Source organism: Emydura macquarii, unplaced genomic scaffold (assembly GCF_026122565.2).
Source record: "Emydura macquarii macquarii isolate MOO-44397 ecotype Brisbane River unplaced genomic scaffold, CSIRO-AGI_Emac_v2 contig_3240, whole genome shotgun sequence".
In the NCBI taxonomy this organism is placed as follows: Eukaryota; Metazoa; Chordata; order Testudines; family Chelidae; genus Emydura; species Emydura macquarii.
Genome location: NW_027133377.1, coordinates 3,177,388 through 3,204,679, shown reverse-complemented (window position 1 = coordinate 3,204,679; position 27,292 = coordinate 3,177,388). Strand labels below are relative to the sequence as shown.

Here is a 27,292-nt window from a genome sequence, read left to right as displayed (position 1 = left end):
TTTAAGTACATTTTATTATTAATTTAAATAAACCAAATTGAAAACTGAATGCCTTCTAAATTTGGGCTCAGTAATTTGGCAGGAATGAAGGATTGATCCTACTTCATCAAAAGACCACCTTTTTGGTCCTATTTGAAGTATCCAAAGGGTAGGCGTAAATCCACCAAAATGATAGGTCCACTACCTCAGAAGACAGAGGGGTCACAGAGCCCAGAAATCAACTAATTTGTAATTTGGGATTACAAACCAGAGCAGAGGGACAGGGTGCGTGTCATGACTCATAAATACAAAATGAGAGAACTGGACACAGTCTAGACGGGAAGGGGACAGCGCCCACTCTTCTGCAAAGGAATCAGCGGATGCCCCGCAGTGGAACTCTGTCCAGATGCATGAATGATCCAAGGAATGGAGGAAGACATTCACAGAGACTTTCCCCACTAAACATCCTTCCTTCTCCACTGACTATCACCAGTCTGGCTAATACCAGGAAGAGGCAGAGAGGGAAGTCTTGTGATTGTGTGACTTTGTGGGGCCACAGATGAGAAGTGTGTAGAAGAAGGAGGGAGGAAGGAAGTGTGCTTAGAAGTAGAGCTAGAACCACAACCGCTTTGAGCCTTTGGGGAGGGTGACTGCTTTCTTGCGGGGCGCTAGGAGGATGTCTTTGGCTTTGGGGAGGGTTAGTTTGGTGCTGGGCGTTGGGTAAGGTTCACCCTCAGGGAGAGGCGGGCGGAGATGCCCGCAGGCCGGGCTTCCACCACCTTCCTGTGTCCAAAGAGCATCAGATCAGGCCGGCCCCAAGGCTGCCAGAGTCACACCACGCGCAACCGCCCCGTTCACGTTTTCCTTCTGCTGCTGGAGCCGTTAAGGTTTTGGTCTTCCCGTCCCCTCGCCCCGCGGGCCAGACAGCTGCAGGGAAGCGCCGGCTCTCGCGGGACTCCGGGAGCTGGGGCTTTACACAAACACCGCCGAGCCGGGCTGTGTCTCCACGGCTACCGGCCCGGCCGGTACGGGGGGGGGGGGCGGGGTTCGGCCGGCCACTGGCCTGGCAGCTGATTGGCTGGGCTGGGGCTCGGGCGGGGAACAGGGTTCGGCGACTGGTGCCGGTGGGGGGGGCGAGGTAGTTCGGCTCGTACAGTTGGTGCCCCGGAAGCAGACGCGAGCTGTGCGCCCGCTGCCCCGGAAGTTACGCACCGCCGCCTTTCCGCTGCGGGTGGCGTGCGCTCTTCCAGGGCCAGGCGTGGAGCCGTCGCAGCCATGAGCGTCCCGGCCTTTATCGATATCACCGAGGAGGATCAGGTTAGGGGCCTCAGGCAGCCGGGCCGGGCCGGGTGTCCGCGATCCGGGCGGCGCAGGGTGCGGCCATCCTTCCCCGCCCGGCTCCCCTCCCCCTCTCTCCCTCCCCAGCGCCGCGTGTCCGGCCGCTTCCCAACGGCTTGTGGGACGCCGCAGCGAGTCGAGTGTCAAGCGGCAGGGCCCGGCCCGGCCCCCGGCGGCGAGGAAGCGAGCGCGAGACGCGCGCGGGCCGAGTGACGCTGGAGCGGGGCCCGGGAGGGACGCTCATGAAGCCACCAGCGACGCCCGCAGACGCCAAACCCGTGCGTGCGCGGGGGGCTGTGTGTGCGCTGCCGCCAGGCCTGTCCCGTCCCGTCCCGTCCCGGTGGGGGGAGGTCGAGGGGGATGGTTGGAAAGCGTTCACTAATCTTCATGAGTGGCTGTGTCCCCCTGATCGGCTGCTCAGTGCCGGGAAGAGGCCAGGTGAGGGGTGGGGTAATATCTTGTAACTTCGGGGCTAACTTCGGTTGGTGAGAGAGACAAGACCGGACCAAGCTTGTCTCTCTCCAACAGAAGTTGGTCCAGTGAGAGAGATCGCCTCACCCCACCTTGTTGCTCTAATATTCTGGGACCAGCAAGGCTGAAACAACATGGTCAGTTTCAATCCATCCCAGAAGGCCCCAACCCCAATAGCTAGACGCTGTAGCTGGACCTCAGTGCGCTCCACCTCAGGTGTGGTGGATCACCTGTGTGTATCATTTCATCTGTTACCAAAATCATTTCTGAGATGAAACAAAGCAGTTGTTTAACAGTGCTCAGCAGTATGAAACTCCTGAAGATGTAAAGTGCAAATATGTATAGTATTGGATGTGGAAAGTTCAGTTTGATATCCATTCACTGACATTTAATCAACAAATCATCATAGATGCTACATTTTTTGTTGAAGACTAAACAGTATTTGCAAGACAAACATAAAACATTTCCTGTGACTGGAAAACAAATAAATAACTGAAGGACTGATGAACATGTTAGTTACCTTTTTCTTTAGATGAATACTGGAGTGTATTACCCTTGTGGCTGCTGGAGCTCTGTAAGAGTAGACAATTGCTAAGTTCCATCAAAATGGTTGGGAGCTCCATCTGGCTGTTTAAAATAAACTTTGCTCAAAGCATACATTAGAACACTAAATTTAATGAATTTCTTAAGCCTGTGCTTAGTTTAAATATTAATTAATTCTTTATTTTGCCCAGTAAAAGTCCCCCCCCCCCCAAAAACAAACAAACAAACAAAAAAAACCTTATACCTCTCTAACATCTTTTATTTCTCCCTCCTCCCTTCACTCCTCACCTAGAGTTCTACTTTGAGGACAAAAAAGAAAATTAACTCAGATATTTGAAATTATTCTTGCAACCTTCTTGATATTAATATTGCCATCATGGTGTGAGCTAGTTCATATCTTTGAGCTGTTGCTTCACTCTGTCTGTGGACTCCAGCACTTGATCACTTTCTGAAGGCTTTTAAAAAAATGGTTACATTCTTCAAAACAAACATTGAAAATACCTCCAAACTGCAGAGACTAGAAATTTGTGGCATGAATTTCTACATGCCGTGCTATTTAGTAACATCTCTTCGCCTTCCTTAGTAGCATGGGGCACGGCTCACTTGCTGGTGGATTCTCTGTACCTGAAAGTCTTTAAGCCATGATTTGAGGACTTTAATAACTCAGTCATAGGTCAGAGGTCTATTACAAGAGTGGATGGGTGAGGTTCTGTGGCCTGCGTTGTGCAGGAGGTCAGACTAGATGATCATATTGGTCCCTTCTGACCTTGGAGTTTGTCTAAATATTCAATCCAAACCTCTTTAATGAAGTATGGGGTTTTGAAATGTATTTTCCAGTTATTTCTTAAGAAATACCATGTTTATTTAATTTTGATCCTTGGCATAAATGCTTTTTAAAAATCTTTATCTATGTGTTGCAGAAGCAACTAAAGATCTCAATCAGATGCCAAGAGCTGTACAAACATATGGCCTCAAACAGCTTATATTTAGGGCAGGTTTACCCTCTTCACTTAAGTCGATCTAACTTGAGTGACATAAGTTACAGCCTAAGCGCTGTCCACACTGGCGTTGCGCCGACATAGCTTGCGCCTCTCGCGGAGGTGGAGGAATTATGCCGAGGGGAAAGCGCTCTCCCATTGGCATAGAGCATCTTCACCAGATGCACCACAGTGGCACAGCTGCACTGATGTAGCACTTCTAGTGTAGACCTGCCCTCAGTCACTTTAGTACAGTGTTAGATTATAAAGTTAAGGTATAGGCCTTGTCACCAGGAAAGAGGTGTGTTCTTAACTCAAGTTAGCTAATTCGAGGTAAAATCCTAGAGAAGACAAGGCAGTAATTTTCACAAAAGCCTAGTCTTTAAACTCAACCAGCTAATGCATGTGAGAAGTACAGACTGCCTTGTTTTTACTAGGATTTTACCTTGAGTTAGCTAATTTGAGTTAAAAACGCACCTTTTCATTCAAGTGACGATAGCCAATAAGGTGTTACTAGTAGTATTCGCATTTGTATTAGTTTCTTTATTTTTTTGAAAGGTTGCAGAACTTCGAGCTTATCTGAAATCTAAAGGAGCTGAGATCTCTGAAGAGAACTCTGAAGGTGGACTTCACATTGACTTGGCTCAGATTATTGAAGTCTGTGATGTGTGTCTAAAGGAGGATGATAAAGGTTTGTGTCTTTTAAAGTCTTGGTATGGATGTTCTTTATTTGCATATTCAAGTACTTTATGGTGACTGAGCTTGTGAATCATCTTAATTACACAGAGCACTTGTAGGGCAGAGATACCAAAAGTGAGAGTACCCAGAGGAAGCTCATTATGCATTAAGGGGAGCATTTTCAAAAGTGTTTGATGTTTTTGAAGTCAGTGGTAAAATGCTTGTTGAATTAAATGAGCAGATCTAGGCCAATGCTGGGAGTTTTTGAAAATCCCACCCTAAATTTTCAAAGGGACCAGCCCATACAAGAACATTATTTTTTGTCAGTAATAGAAGAATACCATCTGGGAACTTGGAAATTGTTGTGTACTGAAGTTATTCACCTACAATGAAAGGGATGTGATATCATACTGACCCTGTCCTTGGCTGGTGTAAATTCACAAATAGGCTTAGAGGCCATGTAAGGCAGTGTTTAGTCTCTGTGGCATATGGTGTAGTGGTCTGTGGGAGTTAAGCCATTCTTGCCCTCCTGTCTTTGAATCTGCATAATGCAGACACAAAAGAAGACAAAATAAATCATTTACACAGACACCTCTCAGATAACTGTTGGCAAGGTTTGGAGACCTGTTCCACGGCCTTTACTGCATAAAGACACATACATGAACAGACTCTATTCAGTAGAAGTGTCAACATTATGACAGTACAAGAGGCTCTTATTGTTAACCCACAATAGGACATAATTTCCCACAGAGGTGAAGAAATGTTTTCTTCTGTGTGGTAGTTTAAAATGGTAAAATGTGCCTGTACTCAGTCCTGTCTCCTGATGACATGCAGTTCCTTTTGTAGAAGTGAGAAATATAGTTTGGACTGTGTCTGAGATGGGTGATTAATCATGTACAAAATCAGTTTCCATTTAAAAAAATGAGTGGTGAAATATATGACTCGTTGCTGGTTAAGAGACTGATTCAGCAGTGAGCCCCATTCAAGTAAGTAGCAGCATAACTTTGAAAGAATGAAGAAATTTGATGCAAGTAACTGTTAATGTTGGGGGCAAACTATAAATGAGTTAACCTTGCCCTAGAAATGTAATGCTGTCTTCTGAGATCCTTTGACAGAATGCAGTACTAATTTCAATAACTGTTATGGCAGGCTTAACTGAGTTTCTGTGCATCCTATATTCTAAATGATCTTTTGCATATGGATATATCTGTGTGACAAAATCTATAAGCCGATGTGACTGTCTTGTTTGAAAAGGTGAAGATTCTATTTAGGGGTGAATATTTATGAATATTGGTCATTTTACATCTTGCAGAAGACAAGTGCATGTAAAATATATGGACAGGCTCCAAAATTCTATAGCAAGAATGATGGTACTTTTTTTTCTTTAAACTCACTGAAGTAGCCTTATTTGGAAAACATTGCATTCATAATAGTCTGCCGTGCTTGTCATGGTGAAGCTAATATTTTTTTTGCTTGTTTGCTTTTGGGGTGTACAGTTATTCCCAGAAGTTAAACATTGGGAACGCTAACTCCATTTTGGCATTCTAGTGAGTCTGGTGAATTGGAATATTATAGCAAACTTTTTATTGGACAACAGTTTATTTGAGATTTAAAATAGTTTGCATGAGGATTGGGTGAATCAGGGGATTGATAATCTAGTGGATATAGTGATCGAAAATTGTTGCAAACTCTTGGCTGCTAAGTGGTCTTGGATCTGTGCTCTAATGAGCAAGTGTCCATAGCACAAAGTGCAACTATGGCTGGCATTAATTGGCACTCTTGTTGGCAGTCTCAGTGAGAATTATATTTTTGTAGGTTCTTGTACAGCCCTCATCACTGTATTATTGGAGTGCCTTCCAGTCGTGCGTTAAGCAATGTAATGAACATTTGTCATGTAGTTAATTTTCTCTTATCTTCTCCCTGGGGGGGAATTGTGTTTTCAGTGAAATGTTTTGGTAGGTTTTTAAAATACGAATGGATGTGTCACTTGTGTTTGTTAGAGCAGACAAGTCAAAGTGCACCTTGCACTTGCAGTGGAAAATGAGGTTTATTGATGGTCCTTAGTTTCTGTGGGAGTTCGTTCTGCGGTCTGGGGCTGACCCCTGAGAAAGTTTTGTCTCTGGCAGACTAGTTTTACCTTGGTGATAAAGTACCATTGTGCCTGAGGTGCAGAGTTGTTGGTCACAATCCTCATTCTGGAACTTTAGGCAATCTTTTAGATGTGCTGAGCACAAGCTATTGAGTATTTTGAAGATAGGGATGGAGCCCTTGAAATGTGTACTGGCTTCCCATAAAATATTGAGTGGAGAGAAGGATTGATGCCATGGAGACCAAATTCTATTTCCACCTTAGAGATGCTTCCTCTTGAATAGGATTGAGAGATGCTGGCAGAGGATTGTGGGTTAGCCTGAGCTGCTGTCACCCATATTTTATGTGTTCAGTTTAATAAATTACTTTTTTAAAAGCATTTGAGGCTGGAATTACACTTTTCTAATATTTCTTGCTAAGACTAATTTAAGCATTAGTGGCAGGAGCATTTCTAGCCTGTAGTTTTGTTGCCTGTAGTGTTAAGTTGATGCATGTTTTGTTTATGTGTAGATGTTGAAAGTGTAATGAACAGTGTAGTGTCTCTGCTTCTTATCCTGGAGCCTGACAAACAAGAAGCTTTGATTGAAAGCCTGTGTGAGAAGTTGGTAAAATTTCGAGAAGGCGAGCGTCCATCTCTCAGGCTGCAGCTGTAAGTATCCATTGGGTATTTGGGGTACTAAAATATTTTATAAAATAATCCTTCCTTTCAAGAAGGATAGCCGTATGTGTGTGTTTTGGGGTTTTTTTAAATACAGGCCTAGGAATTCAAAACTGGTTTCTGTTGGATGTTTTTTGTGCATGCATGACCGTGGGCATATTTGTCACTTTTTTGCCTCTTTTCCTCATCTGTACAAATGGGGATACCTATCTACCTCACTGCTTTTATATGCTAGTACATGTCAATGGATACATTCATGTCTATGCACACGCACTCCACTAATTGCCAAACTTGCTAGGATTAATTGATTTGTTCTTCATGGTTTAGGCTGAGCAATCTCTTCCACGGTATGGATAAGAATACTCCTGTGAGATACACAGTCTACTGCAGCCTTATTAAAGTGGCCTCAGCATGTGGTGCCATTCAGTACATTCCAACTGAACTAGATCAGGTAATTGATGTAGTGTCACTAGTTATTTTCTAGATTAAGTGTACATGGTCAGTTGTTAAAGGCTAATACAGAGTGACTATCACTATTAAAAATGGTTAAGCTCTAGTGGTATAAAAAGCAAATCTAGCATTGGGTTTTTTTTTTTTTGACCTTTTAAAAGTTTGACAATCGAAGTCAAACTGCTCTTCACAGCAGACTAGAAAGTAAATATCTCTCCTTGATGTTAATACATCAGAAGATCTGTCTGGGCTTCATTTGAATATGCTGGATGTGAAAAAGTGCTGTAACCAGCTTTGGAGCACTAGTTTCCTGTCCCTCACTATGGAGGCAGAGATCTGTAGGGCCCACCCTCCTTTAGGAAGTGGGTGAAAGGCGCTGATTTGGGGCCCTCCTGTGGTGCACTTTCCTGACTCTGGGATCAGAGATCCCTAGGAAAGATCCTTTCTATATTTCTTTTTCCTCTTCAGGAGAATTTCAGTCATGTTTAAGTGGGCAGCGTTTGTAGTTCTAATATTAACAGTCAGATTGCTCTTCAGAAAACATTAGCAACACTTCTTTTTTTTTAATTGTTTTCTGTGTAGGTTCGAAAGTGGATTTCTGACTGGAACCTCAGCACAGAAAAAAAACATACTCTTTTGAGGCTGCTGTATGATGCATTGGTGGACTGCAAGAGAAGGTATGCAGAGTTAAATAAGAGACTAGAGAATTTCAGTGATTTTAAATTGGTACATGTGAGAGTTGGGGGGAAATAGTTTATCATTAAACTATTCTTTACTGTAAAACTGTCTTTTTAATCTCATCAAATACATCTGGACATACTTTTATTATATCTTAGATTAGTATTTTAAGAGCTCTTATTTTAATTTTAAGTTAAATAATTTTCTCTTAGAAGATATTAAAATTAGTGGTGGGTTGATTGAAAGCCAGAAACTTACAAAAATAAAACTTTTGCTTCCTTTTAGAAATGATAGCATTATGCCAAGTTTATTATTGAAATGAGCTTTTGATGTCTTAATGCATGGTAGTGCTATCTCTGTTTAATTGCGGGTTCGGGTCTATTAATCAAAGTTAGCACAATCAGTCTCTTTTTATAAACATTACCTTTGAGACAAAGCTTTGCACTAGACATGGAAATTAATGTTAATATCATACTTGCTAAATTATTTTAAAATAGCATTGGGGATCATAATAGAAGTGTTTGATATAATGAACTTGGCAGATCAAAGTAATTTGGCATCTTATGTAAATGAATTTTAGTGTTAATAAATTGACAAAAGCTCATTTGTGGCATATATCAGCATAACTCTTTACATTACTGAATTAGAAGGGATAAACAAGAGATGCAAACCTTGCCTTCACAAAGTTAACTTTTTAAAATTCAGATTTAAATAAGGAATTGTTACCCAACAGGTTCAAGATTTTTGGTATGATTTTAGCACTCCTCATTTCCTGTATGTAGATGGACAGCCCACTTTTTTATCTTTGTGGACAAGAAGGCATCCTATTTTACTATGCTTATCACAGCCCCTCAGAATATTATGCACACACTTTTGGTATCCCTTCCCCTCACTTAATTTAAATGGACTTGAGGTTATTAAAATATTTGTAATTAAAGTTTTGGGATTTTGGTCAGTTTTTTGGGGGAAAACAGGGAGGTTGTGGTGATTTTTGCTATTTGCCCTGCAGCAAGAAGAGACCAAAATTATTGTATTTAAATGAATCTGTGAGAGCAACGGTTTTCAGTATGTATGAATTGCTATATTGGCAGCCAGGGATCAATTACTCATGGGTTCCACTGTTCATGGATTTTTTTGGGGGGGCGGAGGGGGGGGGCGGAGAGGGGGGGTAGGAACTGTTATGTTGGCTCTGACTCAGGGGGATCATGCCCTAAATTGGGGTAAGCTTTCCACGGGTGGCTAAGCTGGTATCAGGGACCATTTACAATGATAGTGTTGTGTAAAATCGGCTTCAGTGTCAAGGATCTGAGCCATAACCTTCATTAATCTTCTTACTCATTCAGCCATTATCAGTAGAATACTTTTGCACTGATGAGACTATATAGCAGCTTTCAGGTTTCAAAATAATACTTATATATTCTTTGGGAGGTTAACCAAAGACCTTGTATGTAATGGAGAGTGTATGCTTTGTTTGGAAAGTACTGAGTTCTTCTTCTGTTACATTTCTACTCTGTGAAAGCGTCTTATTCCACTAATTGAATTATAGAGCCCTATTTCTTTCTAAAACAAAACAATAATTAGCTGACTGTAAACATTACAATGTTATTAAAAAAAAAACAAGCCAAAATAAAAAGGATCATCCATTTAAGTCATCAAATTAAACTAAAAGCTATGTGCAATTGAGTTAGCTTGCTTTTCCATTAACATTTTCAAATTCCACATGTGAGATCTTTGAGTTGAAGAGGAAGTTAACAGATTGGCTCCAGTTGTGTCATTTAAACAGCTAACCATTTTCTAATTTGGCTAGTTATCAAATCTGTGTATGGATTTGTTTAAATTGTCTTGTTTTTGGTAATGTAGTGGGTATTCCACTTAACTACCAAAAACTGTTTAAAAATATATATATATAAAAAATACGCTATAGATATTGAAGGAGCCTCTTTTTTTAAGTTAAGCATTAAATAGATCTTTCACAAACTCTAATATATTACTCCTGCATACACGATACTACGGTCTGTGTCAGAGCAGAGTTTGCAATGAATAGGACAATTTTTCAGAACACCTTACTTCTCCTTAAGGGAAGGAAAATAAGGAGTGACCTTTGACCTGGATCATTCTCCTGGATCATTGGGCACTATCTGCAATACTCTGGGAAACTCAAACCAGCATTCCAGCCTTAACATTCAGGAATGTTGCTAGACTTAGCAGTATGAGAAGATAAATGGGAATGGAAAAATTAAGTGATAAAGTCATACTTCAATTACTTGTCTATTTATAAACAAAGGAAATGGAGAATAATAATTTAAGGGAACTGAAGTTTTTAAAGTTCCAATTTCTCACTGGCTGTTGTAAGATGGATTGATTGTATAGCTAATGGATCTTCCATAGTGGATGACTATAGAGTTTACAGTTCCAGTAGCTCCTGAAGGCTACTTTAAATACAGATGTTAAACATGCACTCTTCCATCTCACAATAATAAGTGAGAATTTGCTTTATGGAGACCTCTCCTGCTACTTTCTGATGGAAGTTGCCTATTTCTAATGTTCAAGAATCATCTGGGCATCCTTGAAGTAAGAAAATGGTGTTAATTTTTCCACGGTGAGCTGAGAAAAATTGGAAGATGGTAGGGCTTGCCTTATTTTTGAGATTTTTATTGGTAGCTGAATTTTGTTAGGGAGATTACTTGTTTCCTCCTGTTCCATGTGCCTTTTCTTGCAGAGGTTCTCCAGTGAAGCTTTGTGCCTTAGCTTCTGCACATAGCACTTTTCCAGCTCTAGCTGAGTGAAACTGCATGGCATTGCAGACTCTTCTCTCCCAGTCTGCTGGTGCTCCCATGGAAGCACTCAGCACAGGTACCATTCTTGCAAAATCATTAGTTGTGTCATCATCCCGAATTTTTAAAATGTAGAGTGACTTTGATTTCCAAATCTTGTTTAAACCCCTGTATACTCTGTTCCCCTTCTCACCTCTCTACTGTTCCTGGTTTCTTTTACCTCCTTCCCATTGACTTTTTGTCTAATCATACATCTAGATTGGCAAATGCAGCTGAAAGTATTTGCTTGAGCCATCTTGCCAGAATAATTTAAATATAAATATACAAGAGTGCATAACACAGGAGATATACGGCATAGTAGAGAGGTTTTGTAAAATGTTGACATGTATGTTGCCAGAGTCAGCACCCAAATTTGTACCCATGGTCCAAAACTGAACTGAATTAAATAGGGCAGAAATGTCTGCTATACTTGTTTTAAGGGAATGTAAAAGACTTGAGGGGAGAGGATTTAATTTCTTGCGATTCTTAATTTCTGACATTTTCTAGAAGCACAAGTGAAAACTCTTGTTTTCTAAAAAGTAAGCAGCAAATATTTTCTCTAAAATAAGCTAAATGCACAATAACAAAGGTAAGAGCAAGGCTCCATTGCTCCACAGCAAGCTTGTCCTAAATTCTGTAGCAGTTCAGATCAGTTAAAAATACAGGTTTATATTAAATATGAAAATATTACAACCAGTACAGTAGTCCTAATGAGTTTTCATTTTAGTTTGATAGTTTCTAATTTTTTCACTTTCAAAGTGCTGCAGAATTGAAAATATGTATCTGCATGATAGAAATTATCAGTGGAGAAACTGAAAATCTTGGCATTTGGGTAGAAAATGTCATGGCTTTTGACAGCTTGAAAGTTGTGCGAGGCCATTTAAGATAAGCACACTAATTGAAAGTGTCTACTAAAATGATCAGCAATGAACTAGTTAACATAGTTAACTATACAAATTAGTGATGAAAATTTAGGCCTTGTCTTCACTGCTAAAAAAGATGTGTTTTTAATAATGCATGTGAGCCATCCCTAAGTTACATATTGAAGACTAGATACTTCAGTTTTACCACAAGGTAAACTTGCTGAGGTCAGCCCTATACATGCATATATTTTAGCAGCAAAGACAAGGCCTAAATTTTCATTATTAATTTGTATAGGTAGCAGCTTTCTGAGATGCATGGGGCAGTTCATGCCTCTCAGCCATTATTTCAGGCTTTCTACACAGCCTGAAATCTTAAATTGGTTCATTGTGTCTATACTAGGGGTTTGTGTTGGTGCACTATCGTGGTGTACCTTTACCAGTGCAAAAATCTCACATGTAGACACTGCCTTAGGGCTAGTCTGCATGAAAACAGGTACCATATTGCCTGTAACAACTTAAAACTTAAACCACTTGTTTTCCAAAATAAGTGTCTATACGCACATTCATGAAAATGTCTGTATCAGCTTTTATTTCGTAGCTTTTGTTATTTTGGTGCAAATTTCTGTGTAGACTAGCACTTCATTAGTTGATTTTCCAAAGGTGAGCCGACTGTATTCACAATTATAAAGGGCTCAGATCTTAATCTTTTAAAAAAGTAAGCTTCAATCATGGAATAAAATTCTAAAGCAACAATGTGGCAAATTCCGCTGCCTACACAAGTCCTTGGGAGCATTAAGCTCAGACCCTCCTCTTTTCCCATTTGACCCATCTCTAGATTGAATTGGCTATCTCTTGCTTCCCATCATGCCACAGGACATGCCATGCACAGCTACAACTTCCACAGAATTCTGTGGAAGCTTGAAGTCTCTGCTTATAGAGGCTCTGATAAGTGGCAATTTTGCAAGATGTCTTCTTGAATATTATTTTCCTTAATAATAACATAATGCATAGAAAAGTGCTATAGAAATACAAAAACACTTCTCACTTGAGCTAGCCGTATGTGGCTGGTATCACAACATATCGGGGGGTGGTTAGGATTCATCACTTGGTTTCTGCCTTTTGTGACTCGTGGGAGTTCATGGTTAAGGTGAACTAGTTAAATGCTGACTATACCTCTAAACCTTGCAATCTGAAGCTTTCCATTCAGAAAAATATACTTGTTTCTTTTAAGAACAAATTTGCAGATTCCCTAATGGATCACACAAAGAAATCCACAGTGCCTGGAATTGTATAAGGGAAATGTTCAGATTTTCATGTTACAAAAATATTTTGATACTCTGAAGGTTAGAATAATCAGTTTGAGCTTTTTACTAACAGGCAAAATAAAAACATTTGTGAAGGGAACCCTAGTATTATGTGTAGAGGAAGGAGGGTAGAAGGTCTTTTTCAGAAAAGTGCATGAATTAGTATCCTCCTGACTGAGATTTGGTTTCAAATATAGATTAGCCCTTTCAAAGCAAGTAGTAAAATAATTCCAGGAGAGACTTATTAGTGATTTCATAGGTAGAGAACACAAAACTGGTTAAATTCTGCTATTGGGAATGTTGTCCAGATCTCAATGACTCATTCAGAAATTTTGAGTCATTAAAGAAAAGGTCAAACTTTCAGTCCGTGTGGAAAAGTGCTTGTCTCTTATTTTAATACTGTGATTATATCCTCTGAAAGGTGACAATAGAAATGGTATCATGCTGGTGTATGCTGAAGCTTTTGTGAAAACCTCAAACATTTGGTAGCTTCACTAGAGCTAGCAATGGTGAAATCACTAGCCTATAGATCAACCACTGGTGTGTTTACCACTCCATCATCTAACCTGGAACTGATCTGCACTAGTGTTTTTCCATTGTTGATAACATTGGTGGAATGTTGACAAAAAAAAAACTTGAATGTAGACAAGACCACAACTTTCCATATCAAGTTTCACTTAGTTTACTTGTAAAGATTTTTTTCTAAAAGTAAGCCTGGCAAATCAAAGCTGAGTTCTTTCTCACTTCCACATCATGACAAATAATAAAGATTCTGCAACTGGAACTTAATTGTGTGAAGTGATAGAGAAAAATCTGGCTCACTCTCAGCTTTATTCACTTTGCTAGGTTTACAGGAGTTTAAAAAAAAAAGGGCAAAAAGTGGTAAAAACTTAATTTTGACACTAAAGTCAGCAGAAGTCACTCTAAATACTCACAGAACAGATCTGTTAAGTAAGAAGGTGCTGCTTTTACATAGTCACTTTTCTGACCATAAATGCTCTTTAAATATGCCATCTTGCATTTTGAAATAAACTCTGCAGTACTACTTATTCTGAGGTGATTAGATCCAGATGTGTGTTAAGAAGAGTGTTCTAGTGAATCACGTAAAGCAGTTCCCAGCTAGGAAACCTTTCCATAACTGGCAGGTAATTTATCAATTTAAGAGAATTAAATGAAGGGTGAAGATAAACATTTTGTAAAACCACAATTGAATGAATACATTTAGCTAATTTGCTTTCTTCACTGCAATTAAAATTGATCATCCACATCCTTTCAAATATACTTTCAGTTGAACTATAACTTCATAATGGAATTATTTAAATATCTTAGTAGCTTGTTGTAATTATTTTTCAGCATTCCTGAGGTAACACTTTTTCCCCCCCATAGTGACTCTGCAGCCAAAGTAATGGTGGAACTATTGGGAAGTTACACAGAGGATAATGCTTCCCAGGCTAGAGTTGATGCTCACAGGTAATATGAAACACTTGGATTTCCTTGAAGGTGACTTGCAATGCAATAATTGTATGGTTATGTGTTGAATGCCCCAAATAATGAGAGCATTGAGCAGTCAGTTGCCAAACTGACTTTTAAATGCCAAAACCTCCTTAAGCTCCACAAAGCATGTGCAGCTGATTCCTTTGTGAATCTTCCTACCTTTCAATATTTTGTTGGTTTCAAACCACACAGGATTTTGCTGGCGGGTTAGAGGTTGGGATGTGTTTGTGGGCATCGAAGGGAATGGCATGGTTTTACAAAGGTTACTTTATATGAAATACTCTTTTAAAACAATCTAGTTTCTATAAAAGGCCATTGTTTTGAGTCTTCACCCACTCCCAAGAGTGTGTGCTGGGAGGTCTCGTGGAGTACAAGACACTATTCCATGGCTTTGGATGACACAGAAAGGAGGTTATAAAGATTATTTTCAAAACATTGTGAAAAGTGTTCTTGCTATTGAGTCATTCAGCATATGGAATTATTGTTATGGGATACTTTTAAGTAGTACCTATAGGTCACTTTCATTGTTCTCTCTGAGTAAATTACCACACATTGATTCTTATGCAGTATATTGAGGAAGTTAATTTTTTGCAGTTGTTGCTGTAGTTCAGTTATGTTTAAATGGATTTAGCCCTAACATCTTCTGGAGAGTGTGAGTAAATAGATCACACCATGCACATTTTCTGTGAGTACCCACAGATTTAAACATTTTGGTCACACATACAAACTTTTGATGTATGTGATAACCTTATTACATTTGGGGAATGTAGCACTTCCTCAGACCTACTCAATAAAGTTATTTAAATTCAGAGTATTAATAGTAACAGCATTTACCTGCATCCCCACACTATGGATCACTAAAAAACCCTTCCTCCAGATTGTGGTTAAAGGAGATATGTAATTGATCACATCTCACAATCCTGAAACCAATTTGAGTAGTATTTTGCACCGGCCAGTAAGCTGTTTTTAACACATGAGAAAACAGCTATGCGTAAGACTATGTGTGTGTATATAGATAGATGTTAGCCTTAGTTTTTTGTATGTGATATACATGTATGAAAAAGTGTTAATGTTGCAAAGTCAAAAGCTCAATAGATCGCAAATTCTAGAATTAAGGTTGACCTGGCAATTTAGTAATCTTACCTAGTATTGCACAAGAAGTTTGTGGCAGAGACAGGACATACCCTCCAGGGTCTTAGTCCAGTGACACAAGCATGCATCTGTTCTCTTGCAACCATCCGCACATTCTGTGCACAGGATGCTGTAGAACAAACAGCACATGATCATGTAATTAAAGATTTACTTTAACACATGTGAAAGGGTTGAATTAAGCTTGCAACAAGCAACCTTGATTTTGGCAGTCCTAACTGTTGATTGCTTGACTTTGCAACTTTAATGTTCTTCTGAAGTAGCGTTTTTATGTAATTTTCCCCTCTCTTAAAAAGCAAACTTTTTTAACAAATACAGCTCCTGTTACCTTATTTGTAAAACGAGTGAATGTTGCCTGCCTGCTTTTTTTTAAGTTAGAGGTGTGAGGCCTTGCTTATCAGTAAGGGCTGTAAAGTGCACAGAATTAATACCCACCAGTGGGAGAATCAGAACTAACTCATGGTCATCTCTTGGATTCCAATCCAATGCATCTTGGTCTCTGCCTACCAAGATGCTCAATGGGGGACTAGGAGCATGCTCAAATTAGTTATCAGGTTTAGAGATTTTAGCAGCATCTAACAAGCTCTACTGGGCATATGCAAATTGTGATTTCCAAAGTCTCTTAACTCTTCCAGATCTGTGTTCATTTTCACAGAAACAGCAGAAGTGCTGCTTCCTGAACCCAAGAGTCTCCCCTGCTATGTTCTTGCTCTGAAGCTTGGAAATACTAGAGCTTTTCAACAAAACAGTTGTGTAGGGAAGATAACGTTATCAAAACTACCTATTTTTTCTTAACCTTGTTCTCTAAAATGGCTGAACTGTTTTCACTGAAATTGAGGTGCAGGGGAGGCAGAGACCTGGCATGGAGATTTTCAGCCAAAATGATTCAAGTTTGGAAAAACTAGAGCAACTGAAAATAAGTTTTCATAATGGAAAATGTTAGGCAATCTTAACTGTAGTTATTGCTTCCAGATCCGCTTATATTACTGAATTAACACTTGCATACTTATTAGCACCAAATTCTGCACTAAATACCCATATCTGCGTACAAAAATCATACCCCAAAGACTTGCAGCTTCGTTGATGTAAAACAATATCATATCAGCTACTTGTATCTACTTGTGTATTATAGTGTGGTAGCCAAGTACTTTTAATTCTTACCTGTTAGTAGTGTTGAGAAGAGAGCAATGGTTCTTGAGGTTAAGGCATTCAAGAGATCTAGGATCAGTCCTGGCTCCAACAAAGACTTCCTGGGTGTCCTTGGGCAAGTCACTTCCATGCCTTACTTCTGTATCTGTGAAATGGGATAATCCTAATATGTCTTCACTCTCATCTGTCTTATTTGTCTTGTTTTTTAGACTGTGCGCTCTTCCAGGCATGGACTGTCCTTTACAGTAAATGAAAAGTGCCTGATGCAATGAGATCACAATCTCTGTTGGGATTTTTAAGATCTAGTGTAATATTACTAGGGACCTGCCAAATTCACGGTGCATTTTCCTAAATTTCACAGTCATTGCATTTTTAAAATCTTGAATTTCACAGTTCAGATATTTAAATCTTAAATTTCATATTGTAACATGTATTTAAAAATGGCAAAATGTAAACATGTACATCCCTTAAGACTCAGCATTTCTCAAACTGGGGGTCCCAACCCAAAAGGGGGTCGGCAAGGCTATTGTAGAGGGGTTGCAGTATTGCCACCCTTACTTCTGTGCTAGCTTCAGAGCTGGGTGGCCAGAGAGTTAATAATATCCTAAAAGTTGGTTACTTACCTGTGAATATAATTACTAAAAATGCAGTTTAACAAAGTTTTTTTTCAAGACTTTTGAAAACTATAGGACTGTTTAAAGTTTATATCTGCAACTAGTAAATTATAGACCTTGTTTTTCTGCTTTGTGCCAAATTTCTGACTCTACTCCATCTTCCCAAAGTGACTTAGCTCTGGGAAGCTTATAGGTAATGAAGATAATTTAGCCATCTTTAAAAACATAATTTATGTAAGGGAATAAAACCCAAGAGCATAGGTAAAGCCCAGGACAGGAAGAAGTGATCTGGCTCCTTTTTTACGCTCTGACATACATTTTCTTTGTGATGTTGGACAAACCACTTTGCCTTTGTAGTCTTTAGTTTTCTTTCTTTAAAATGAGGATTAAAAATATTTCCATGTTCACAATGGTGTTGCGAGCCTTTTGTTTATGAATTATTGTTAAGCATTTTGAGATTCGCTAGAGCACTGTGGAAGTGCACAATAAATTATATTATAATTTAATTGGCAGTCCATGTGTATTTTCCTTCCCTATATAGATGTATTGTCCGAGCACTGAAGGACCCAAATACCTTTCTCTTCGACCATCTTCTTGCCTTAAAACCAGTCAAATTTTTGGAAGGAGAACTTATCCATGATGTAAGTAATTTTGTTTTTCAGACAAGTTGTTTTGACAGCTTCTGCAGTGGGCTGTTTTTTTCTTTGTTGGTTTAATCTGTTTTGAAGTTGACTTACTTCAGCTACATCCTATGCAGGAACAATGACCATTGGACTGCAAAGATATGCTTGAGCTAGGGATTAATTAAAAAATGTATATGCAGTTTGTTTCCTTAGACTAATTGTAAGAACAAGGGACACATTTAATTTAAGATGACGAGTAGGATCTTCACAAATAATCCCTAAAGCAAGTGCACTTTGGGAAAGGAAATTTAGGCACCAAGATCCAAATTTTGCCATCAGATACATGGGCACCAACTGCCTTTGAAGTCAGAAGTAGGGCACTTAAGAAAATTGTCCATTTTGAAGTTAGTAGGAGAGTGATCATTATCTGGAGACAGATCTTGGCTCATTATTTTTTTCTAATATCATTTGCATTTTGTAAGTACATTCAGAGATATTCATTAAATTGCACTTGAACTTTTCATGCGCCTTCAGTGTAAATGCTCATGAGGTACCTATTCAGTTTGAGTGTAATGAAATTTAGTTAAATTGTTTTTATATTTGAAGATTTTCTTTTTTCTTTTTAGCTTTTGACCATTTTTGTAAGTGCTAAATTAGCATCCTATGTCAAGTTTTATCAGAACAACAAAGACTTCATTGACTCCCTTGGTAAGTTTTAAATGATTGCATTTCTGACTTTCTAGTATTCTTTCCATAACTTTAGATGTGGAACTTTCAAAGGTCTTCCCTGCTCAGTTGGTTCAGAGCTTAATCATGATTTTTTATTTTTCATTTTAAAAGTTGCCTGGCATCCCCTATTATGCTTAGTGTCTGCGTTTTGGCAACTGTTGTGGAAGTGTAAATTGTGGCACACTCTCCTGTCCTATCTTTGCCCCTCTCTACAGCTTACTGATTTGTGTGTGTAAAGAGCATAGGGATGCCCACAATTAGGCAGATAAGAGGTACTAGGTTTTAATTATAGATATTTAGAAACTTTTTCTCAGTGATTTGGAAATATAACATTTAATTGAGGCTTATTCTTAGCTAGAAAATTCACTTGTTCCTGAGCATAAACTGCTAAGTGCCTGGAGGCTTTAACAGGAGGAAAATTTATATTAGTTTTGTAATAGTCAAGTAAAGTCTTAGTATGATTTAAATGGATATTTAGCTCAGTAATGACTATGAAGCTTCAAAGCAGAGTCATTTTTTTTTCATATTCAGCTCAGGAACTGATGTTTTCAAGCAAACCAATTGGTCTTGAGAATCTAAATGGTAATGGAGAGGGACAGATGTATAAAAGATTGTTTAAATTTGACATTTAATTCCACTTAAGGTTTTATACAAACTGTGTATCAAAGCATATATTGTGCTTCACTCCCTTTAGTAAAAGGTAGATTGGCCTGAAATACTAGCATTGTAGTTTCTTAAATGGGAATGAGCATGTAGTATAAATGAGTACAAAGGTAGGGGGCACCCAAAGAAATTAAAATGAAACAAATTTAAAACTGATAAAAGCAAATAGGTTGGGTTTTTTTTAACTACACAACTAATCTGTGGAACTCTCTGCCACAAGAATGTGTCAAGTAGTAACAAGGGCATGCACAAGGAGTGGGCAATAATTGTCAGGGGCACAAAACTCCTCTAGCCTTGGGGCCGGAGACAGAGTTTCTGCAGGGTGGAGACTTGTATGTCATATAACTGACAGGTCTCTTAACAGGCTTCAGAAATTGAGCTTTAAAGTTATAAATTTGTCCAAAAATCCTAAACAGGTAGGATCAGAAAATATAAAAGCACATTTCTGTTGATGGAATGAAGCCCTCATCTTGGCAAGACAGGTGTGCCTGGAATGTGCTTTATTTTGGGAACATGGGTACATTCAGAAAATTCACCAACTTCTGCTGAAGAGTGTTTTAGATGCATACTTTTTTAAAAAAGCATTAACTTTTTAAATAATTTGATACGAAAGCATTTTTTCATATGCAGAACCAAAATTGTTTAGATTTAAATTTTAAATCACTGAGCAGATCTTTTGTGTATTCTCTATTTAAAAACAGTGCAAAACTTGTGATTCAGATAATAGTAAGGCTTGGTCTGCTGTGACGTTTGGAGTATCATCCAGGCCGGTAAGGGGTCCTCTCACCACCTTTCTTATAACTAGGGCAATGTTTCTCAAACAGTGTTCCACGGAACCCTGGGGTTCCGTGGGCTGAGTTGAAGGGTTCTGCGAAAAAGCGGAACCGCGCTGCCGAAATTAACAGAAATCGCACGCCACCGAACAGCTGTGGTGGCGCCGCTGGAAACAGCTTAGAGAACGTGCCGCCGAAAAGGGGAAGATTTCCTGGACTTGTCGGCGGAAGGTATCGCATGGCCGCGCAAGGGTGCCGCGGCGAAATATAATTGAGAAACACTGAATTAAGGGTTCCTTAGTACTATGCAGTTATGACTCGGAGCCTTGATACCAATAGTCAATCTACAAGCATACAGGCCTCATCCCAGCTTCTGAAGAGTGCTTTATATGCAGAATTTTAAAAAATGCATTAATTTTTAAATAATGTGATTAAAAAAGCATTTTTTTCATATGCACATCTGAAATTGTTTAGATCTTTAAATCACTGTGTAGATCTCTTGTGTATTCTGTATTTATAAAAGCTGCAAAGCTTTTGATTCAAATAATAGTAAGGCTTTGATCTATACTAAAGTTTTGCTTGTATTACACTTGATTGGGGTGTGTCTTTTTTTTTTTTTAAACTGAAATAGTGTATCAGTAAAAGCTCTAGTGTAGACGCAGTGTTAATGGTATAAAGTGCCTTATACCATTTGTAGTTATAGCTATATCAACTGGTATAAAATACCTTTATAATGGTAGACCTGCTTCCACACTAGGGAAGTTGTACTGCTTTAACTATACTGACATACAAATTTCTATAGTAGATAAGCCTTAAGAGTGCATGTAGGGTTGGAAGTGACAGAGAGTTAGGACTCAGTACTTCATCCATAGAGTTGGCCTTTCATCTTGTTTCAATCACAAAATGACAACTAATTTAGTAGTTTTATTCAAGAATAAGAGTGGCTTTTCTGATTCAGTATAACCTACTTTGAAAGTGGATTAATCTTAACAGGAACAAGGCACTCTTATTCCAAAATAAGTGTCCACACATAGCGTTATATTCAGAAATAGTCAAAGGACTTTGAATTCACACAACACGTTATCCCAAATTAACTTTCAAGTGTAGACAGTCCCTTAGTCCCCATTTTCTAGATCCAGAACTCACCAAGCAGTTTTGAACAATTTGGTATGATTGACTCTTGTTCAGCTGATAATATTGTGGTGTGTTGTGCAGGTCAGAATTGGGGAGTATTAACAAAACAGTGAGGAAGCTTACACCATATCTGCCCACATCATACCTGGAAGGATCTATCTGTCCTGTACTTTTATGAGCACTTAATTATTCATAGCTCAAAAAAGAGGATTCCTCTGCCTTTACTTCTAAACTTGTATTGCTTAAATGATTGAACTCTACCACATAGCTGTATTAACAAGGGTGAAGTACAATAAGATAAAGAGATGCAAATGTTTGTGCATTGCTGATGCATTAGACTTTGGCAAACCAGATTCTGTCCCAGTTAATTTGTTTCATCACATGAAGCTAGGCGATGGAATGTTAATGTCAGCACCCTCTTTATTTACACACTGTGGAAAAAGGAGTAGTAATTAACACTTTGACACTCCCCCATTGATGTGTAATTGACTGTTTCAAAGGAGCACTGGTTCATAAGCTATTGCATGCAGTAAAATTATGTTTTCTATATTGCAGCTTTTTAGGACAGGGGTCAGTGACAATGCAGAAATTGTTCAATGATGCAGATTTTTTTTATTACTACATTAAGGTTTTGACATATTGGTAATGAATAAATGTTTCCATAAAAATTAATTTTTTTTATAACTTTGATGTTGAAATGACACTTGAATACCGGCTGTCTTCATGTGAGAAAATGATATTAGAGTTTTGTGAAACAAAACATAATTTAGTGCAACGTAACATGGGCATCATTTGGTTTAATGGATTATGGTATGATTCTGAGAATAATTTTACTGAAAACTGACACTGGTATTTTGTATTAAAATATAACAGTATGACTAGAAACATCAGTATGCACTTCCCTTTTTGGACAAAAGAAAGCCTGCTGTTTATGACAGCCACATTTTGTGTATTGTATATAGGGGGTAGCATAGCAACTGTTTGCATGAGTGTATTTGAAACATCAGAAAAGCATAAAAATTACTATAGAACTGCCTTAGTGAAAAAGAGGCTGTCTGCACATACATTAAACTGTTTTCATATATTTGAACAACCTCCATAAGTAAGTTGGTTGTCTTTTCCTAGAAATAATTGCTGAAAATGCAGTTTTGCTGATTTTTGAAATATACAGAGAATTAATGTACAGCAAATGCTTTGTATCTGTTGTATGTTATGCTCACCCACCAATATGGTCAGTATTATTCTTGCTTCCTATCCTATACACAGGTTTAAACTGCAAATACCTGAAATTTGCAAATGTAGAGATTTTCAATATATTCAACATATGCTAATTCTCGTAAATCTCATACTTTTCTAATTGAAATTATTTTTAAACAGTCAAATGGTAATCTATCTCCAATTTTAATAGCTTTCTCATGTCTGGTGTTTATTTTAACTGTCAGAAAATTATGTAAGGAATCTCTTTGTCTTGGTCAGGATTCTGTACAGATATAAAAGCAGTTTTGAATTACAATGCTAACAGTGTTTTCTGGTCACCTTTAATTTAAACCTTTTAAAAACAGGTTGCAGGGATAGAAAAGAATGGGGATTATTTTAAGAAGACATACAGAAATCTCTAAGGAACACTTGGCAATAGTTTCTTAAATAGCTTCATTTTAAACTTACCTGAAAAGTTTTTTTTTAAATTAGCTATTTCCTCTTGATGGATATGATGCTTTGAAATTATAAATATTAGTCTGAATAACAAACTGAGTAAAACTCATTATAAGCAGAAGGTTTTGGAATCTACTGGAGTAGTTTTAGTCTTGTTTTGGATTCAGCACTAATTAAAAATTAAATTAGTCCGTAAAAGCTATTCAATAAAGGCTCCTACAGGTGGCATCAGTTTGTTACAATTTGTTGTTTTATTAATGCTGACAACTTAGGCCAATAGTAGCATTATCTTGTGTCAACTGAATCGCCCTAACATGGCCACATCTAATCTGGTGTTATCAGCAACCTTTCTTGCTTCAGAAAGTTAATCAGCATCTCATTTGCATTTGTTAATTAGGGTTAATGTGCACTAATTGATTTTTTGATGGTTGTAGGTTTCCATTACACCCAGTTAGATATAGTTGCTGGTGGTCCTCATTCATTTGAGTTATGATGATCACATTTTTGTTGAATCTGTGCCAGATTGGGAGCCCTCATCATAATTATTGCTAATTAACACAACATGATGTCCTGTAATAATGTGCTTCCCTGATCTTTTATTAGTGTACAGATGTTATAAATTCCAAACTTAAATATTTACTGAGCAGTATGAATCCAATGTAACAACATGAATGTTCAAGTGATTGAAGTTCATTTTAATTAGACTTTATGCAAATTCTAGATTTTAGTCCCAAAAACTTGATTGGTTGAATAAGACTATCCAGAGAAGGTGAGACAATTGGGGAATGACATATAGGCCTTGCTTGAGGAAGAAAGGATGGTTTAGTTGTTAGGGGTTGGCCTGGGATTCATAAAACCGTTGTTCAGTTCCCTGCTCTGAAAGACTTGCTGTGTGAAAGACCTTAGAAAAGTTATGTAATCTCTAGGCCCATGTCCCCATGTGTAAGGTGAGCATAGTAGCACTTTCCTACCTCACAGGAGAGTTATAAGGATAAATACATGGATGACTGAAGCCTTCTGTGCTACCGTGGTGTGGGCTATATAAGTACCTGGATAGTTACGTTTCCTTTTCTTTTACTATTTTTGCATTTCTGCATGTAAGTGCATATATTAATAACAGAGGTAAACTCAGTGTCATCTGTGGTTTGAGAAGAGTCCCCTGTTAACGCTAATACATTCTCCCAACAAAATGTATTTCTTTGGGGGGGAAAAAACATCTCTGCTTTTAGTAATGAGCATTGTCAAGAGAGAAGTTGCTTTCAAGGAGCCACCTGCTGTTTTAGTCTCAGCCACAAGGGCATGTGTATACTGGAAGAGGACAAAGGGGGTGTGAGTTCAGAATATTGCAGCAGTGGGAGGGGGGCTTGGGCACCATCAGGGTTATTTGGGCTTCCCTGTTCCACTGCTCTTCTCTTTTATCTGGTGATGTACTTCGAACTAATTTTATCTATTCTCCACCCCTGACATTCTGCCCCCATATTAGGGAACACTGCAATAAGTGATTGGAAATATCTAAATTCTGTTACATCTCAAGATGTGAGCTGCCTGTTCACTTAGTTGATCATGGCCCAAGATTTTGCTGTTTTTCTGCATTTTTTTGCATTATCAGTGCCAACAACTGGGTCCAGAATAATCTAAGCGCAAATTGGGTATCTTTGTAAAGCACAAGGTAGATGCAGGACTAATGAGAACGTTTTACCTTATAATAATGTTGATAAAGCCAGATAGGGAACATTTACTTAAATGATGTAAAGTGAATTTGAAATTATTCTGAGGCATATGTAATAGAAAGAACAACATGGAAAACAGTTAAACTTGTTTATTGAATTATAATTCGTACCCTTAAACTATGAATGTTTTGTTGTGCAGGCTTGTTGCATGAGCAAAATATGGCAAAAATGAGACTACTTACTTTTATGGGAATGGCAGTGGAAAACAAAGAAATCTCATTTGACACAATGCAGCAGGAACTTCAGATTGGAGCGGATGATGTAGAAGCATTTGTCATTGATGGTAAGAAGAGTCAGCATGCTTATTGTGCACACGTTTTTCATAAAGTTTATGTGTTTTCATTCTAAAATTAATTCCTTGTTTTGAGGATTGTTAGAACAGATGTGATTTGGGTCTTACATGAGTGGCAAATGTTTAAGCCAGGGAAGCTGCATAAATACACCATTTTTATAATACAGATACTTGGTTATCTTTAAGAGAAAGTTATATGCAGTTTGCCAAATTCTGTACACAGCACTATAAAATATTATAATTTAAGTAATGTAAAGGTACTGCTTGTCTTAATTTAGACATGTCTGTCAAGCCAAATGTGTGGTTTAAACCCCTCCCCAAAGTTTGTATTTCTAAATTTATTTAAAAATTCATGTGTGAAACATTGTATTTAAAGAGTTGGCCAACTGTTGACTTTTGAGAAGTGTTTTCTTTTCAGTGACAGGAATTGTATTTCAAATAATCCTTTATAGAACTAATAAATTGTTTGCAGGTTTAATTTGTCATCTGTTTTTGCTTGCTGTCATTAAAACAGGATGTGTTTGTAGGGGAGAACAGTTCATAAAAACTGTACAGGATATTGCTTTAATAGATTGGCACCAAACCATGGAATTCATGGATGACCTTGTTACATCACTTTGCTTTTCTGCCTACCAGATTATTATTTCGCTGTTGGCTGCAACATTGAGCAAGTTGTTACTTGTATATATTTACATGAATTTGAATTTAAAGATGTTTATGCTATTTTATGTCCTTGCTATCTCTTGAAAATATCACTCAAATTGTTTTACTTTTTTCAGCTGTAAAGACAAAGATGGTGTACTGCAAAATTGATCAGACACAGAGAAAAGTAGTTGTCAGGTAAGACTTAATTCTTTGCAGCATTTTGTAGAACAATTTAGTGTGTTCCAATTATTTCATTTAATATATCTATTTAATATTTTAACTAGAAGCAAGGTATTGTTCCTATCAGTTGCCTGTAGTTAAATAGTTGCTATTTATCATAATTTTATTAAAGCTCAGACTGAATGTGATTAGCTTATTTAATGAAAGAGTCCTATTTTCCAGCACATTTCATTTAATGACCTAACAGTGGCAAGAATACTAATGACTTGCTGCTTTAAATACTTGGGGAAGACTGCAGAGTGGTTCTGGTTAAACCATTTACAGAGAGACTAAAAATAGATGTTTCCATATTCTGTTTGGAATTTGAGGATTAGATTTACCCTTATTTTTAGTTAGAAATGTGCAAAAGTAAAATAAATGTATTCTGGAAGAGCACTGCATAGCAAAAATGCCATTCCTTAATCTCTTTTTCAATTTTGTTTTATTTCTGTAGTCACAGCACACATCGGACTTTTGGAAAGCAGCAGTGGCAACAATTGTATGACACACTTAACTCCTGGAAACAAAATTTGAATCAAGTGAAAAACAGTCTCCTCAGTCTTTCCGATACCTGAATGTTATGTTTTTGTTTGCCTCAGAGCAAATTGCAAAATCACAGTAAAACATTCAAAACTTCATTTTGACAACTTTGAAGTTTTTTGTCTCCAAAATGTGTGTAATTGGTTTTAAGAAATTAGACTCTAAACTATGAGCTACAAAAGCAATAAAAGTAAAATGGGAAAACACCTTGAGTTCATTAATACAGTTTTAACAATAATGAACAGTGACCAACTGGCTGTGCATTAATTCTTTTTGGTTCTCTTAATTTTAATCCTTTCTTTGAGGTGGAGGGACAGGAGAAGAGAAAGCAGTAGGATCATGATAATGCAGGTAATTCTAAAGAGTGGAAACTTCTACCAAAAATGGAAAAGAAGATTATCAGCTGGACAGAGAAAAATTAAATCTTTATGAAATTCCCACCTTACGGTCTCTGTAAATGATACATTTGATGACTTGCCTTTTAAGAGGCAATATTTATTCTAAGAATCAGATTGTATCTATTTGTAGTTTAGTATGGTATTAAAAAAGAAAATTAGCTCCTCTTTAAGATCTCATACATGTAAACAGCACTTTCTTATTCCTGTGCCAGTTAGTGAGTCATAATTTACCATAAAGGTTTGGAAGGACCATTCCATTCTGAGACATCATTTGTCACTTTTGTTTGACAGTTGTGCTAGTACTCATTCTGGCAGAGAGATGAGGAAGTCCTGCAGCTAAAATTTTTCAGCATCTGAAGGCGGTACAGTTGTTAAATACATCACAAATTACAATTAACAGCCATATACTTAAAAAACTTGTTTAAACTTTTTAACATTTTAACTTCTAGCAAAAAGTTTGTAACAACTTGCAAGGACTTTAATTGCAGAAATCTAGGGAGTCCATCTTCTTTTAATACAACTACATCAAGACATTGGGGGGGAAGGAACAATGGAGAGTCTGCAGTCTAGAGTTACCCATAAAATAAAATATGCACCTCTTTATGTTCAGTGGAAGATTTCTACAAATCTTTCGATGATATGCATAT

At 38.0% G+C, this 27,292-nt stretch overlaps 1 protein-coding gene across 1 annotated transcript; it reads left to right on the top strand.

Moving 5' to 3' along the window:
* Window positions 1-1,146: 1,146 nt before the first annotated feature.
* Window positions 1,147-26,453, top strand: EIF3M (eukaryotic translation initiation factor 3 subunit M). Its single transcript, XM_067532169.1, has 11 exons — window positions 1,147-1,296; window positions 3,867-3,999; window positions 6,585-6,723; window positions 7,060-7,183; window positions 7,765-7,859; window positions 14,227-14,310; window positions 17,788-17,887; window positions 18,496-18,577; window positions 24,691-24,834; window positions 25,623-25,683; window positions 26,162-26,453. The coding sequence occupies exons 1-11, from the start codon at window positions 1,255-1,257 to the stop codon at window positions 26,280-26,282; spliced, it is 1,125 nt and encodes a 374-aa protein (XP_067388270.1). The 5' UTR covers window positions 1,147-1,254; the 3' UTR covers window positions 26,283-26,453.
* The last annotated feature ends 839 nt before the right edge of the window (window positions 26,454-27,292 follow it).

Coding starts and splice junctions, on each gene's coding strand:
- EIF3M (XM_067532169.1), top strand. CDS start 1,255: ATGAGCGTCCCGGCCTTTATCGATATCACCGAGGAGGATCAG. Junction 6,724..7,059: donor CCATCTCTCAGGCTGCAGCT/GTAAGTATCCAT, acceptor TTCATGGTTTAG/GCTGAGCAATCTCTTCCACG. Junction 7,860..14,226: donor TTGGTGGACTGCAAGAGAAG/GTATGCAGAGTT, acceptor TCCCCCCCATAG/TGACTCTGCAGCCAAAGTAA.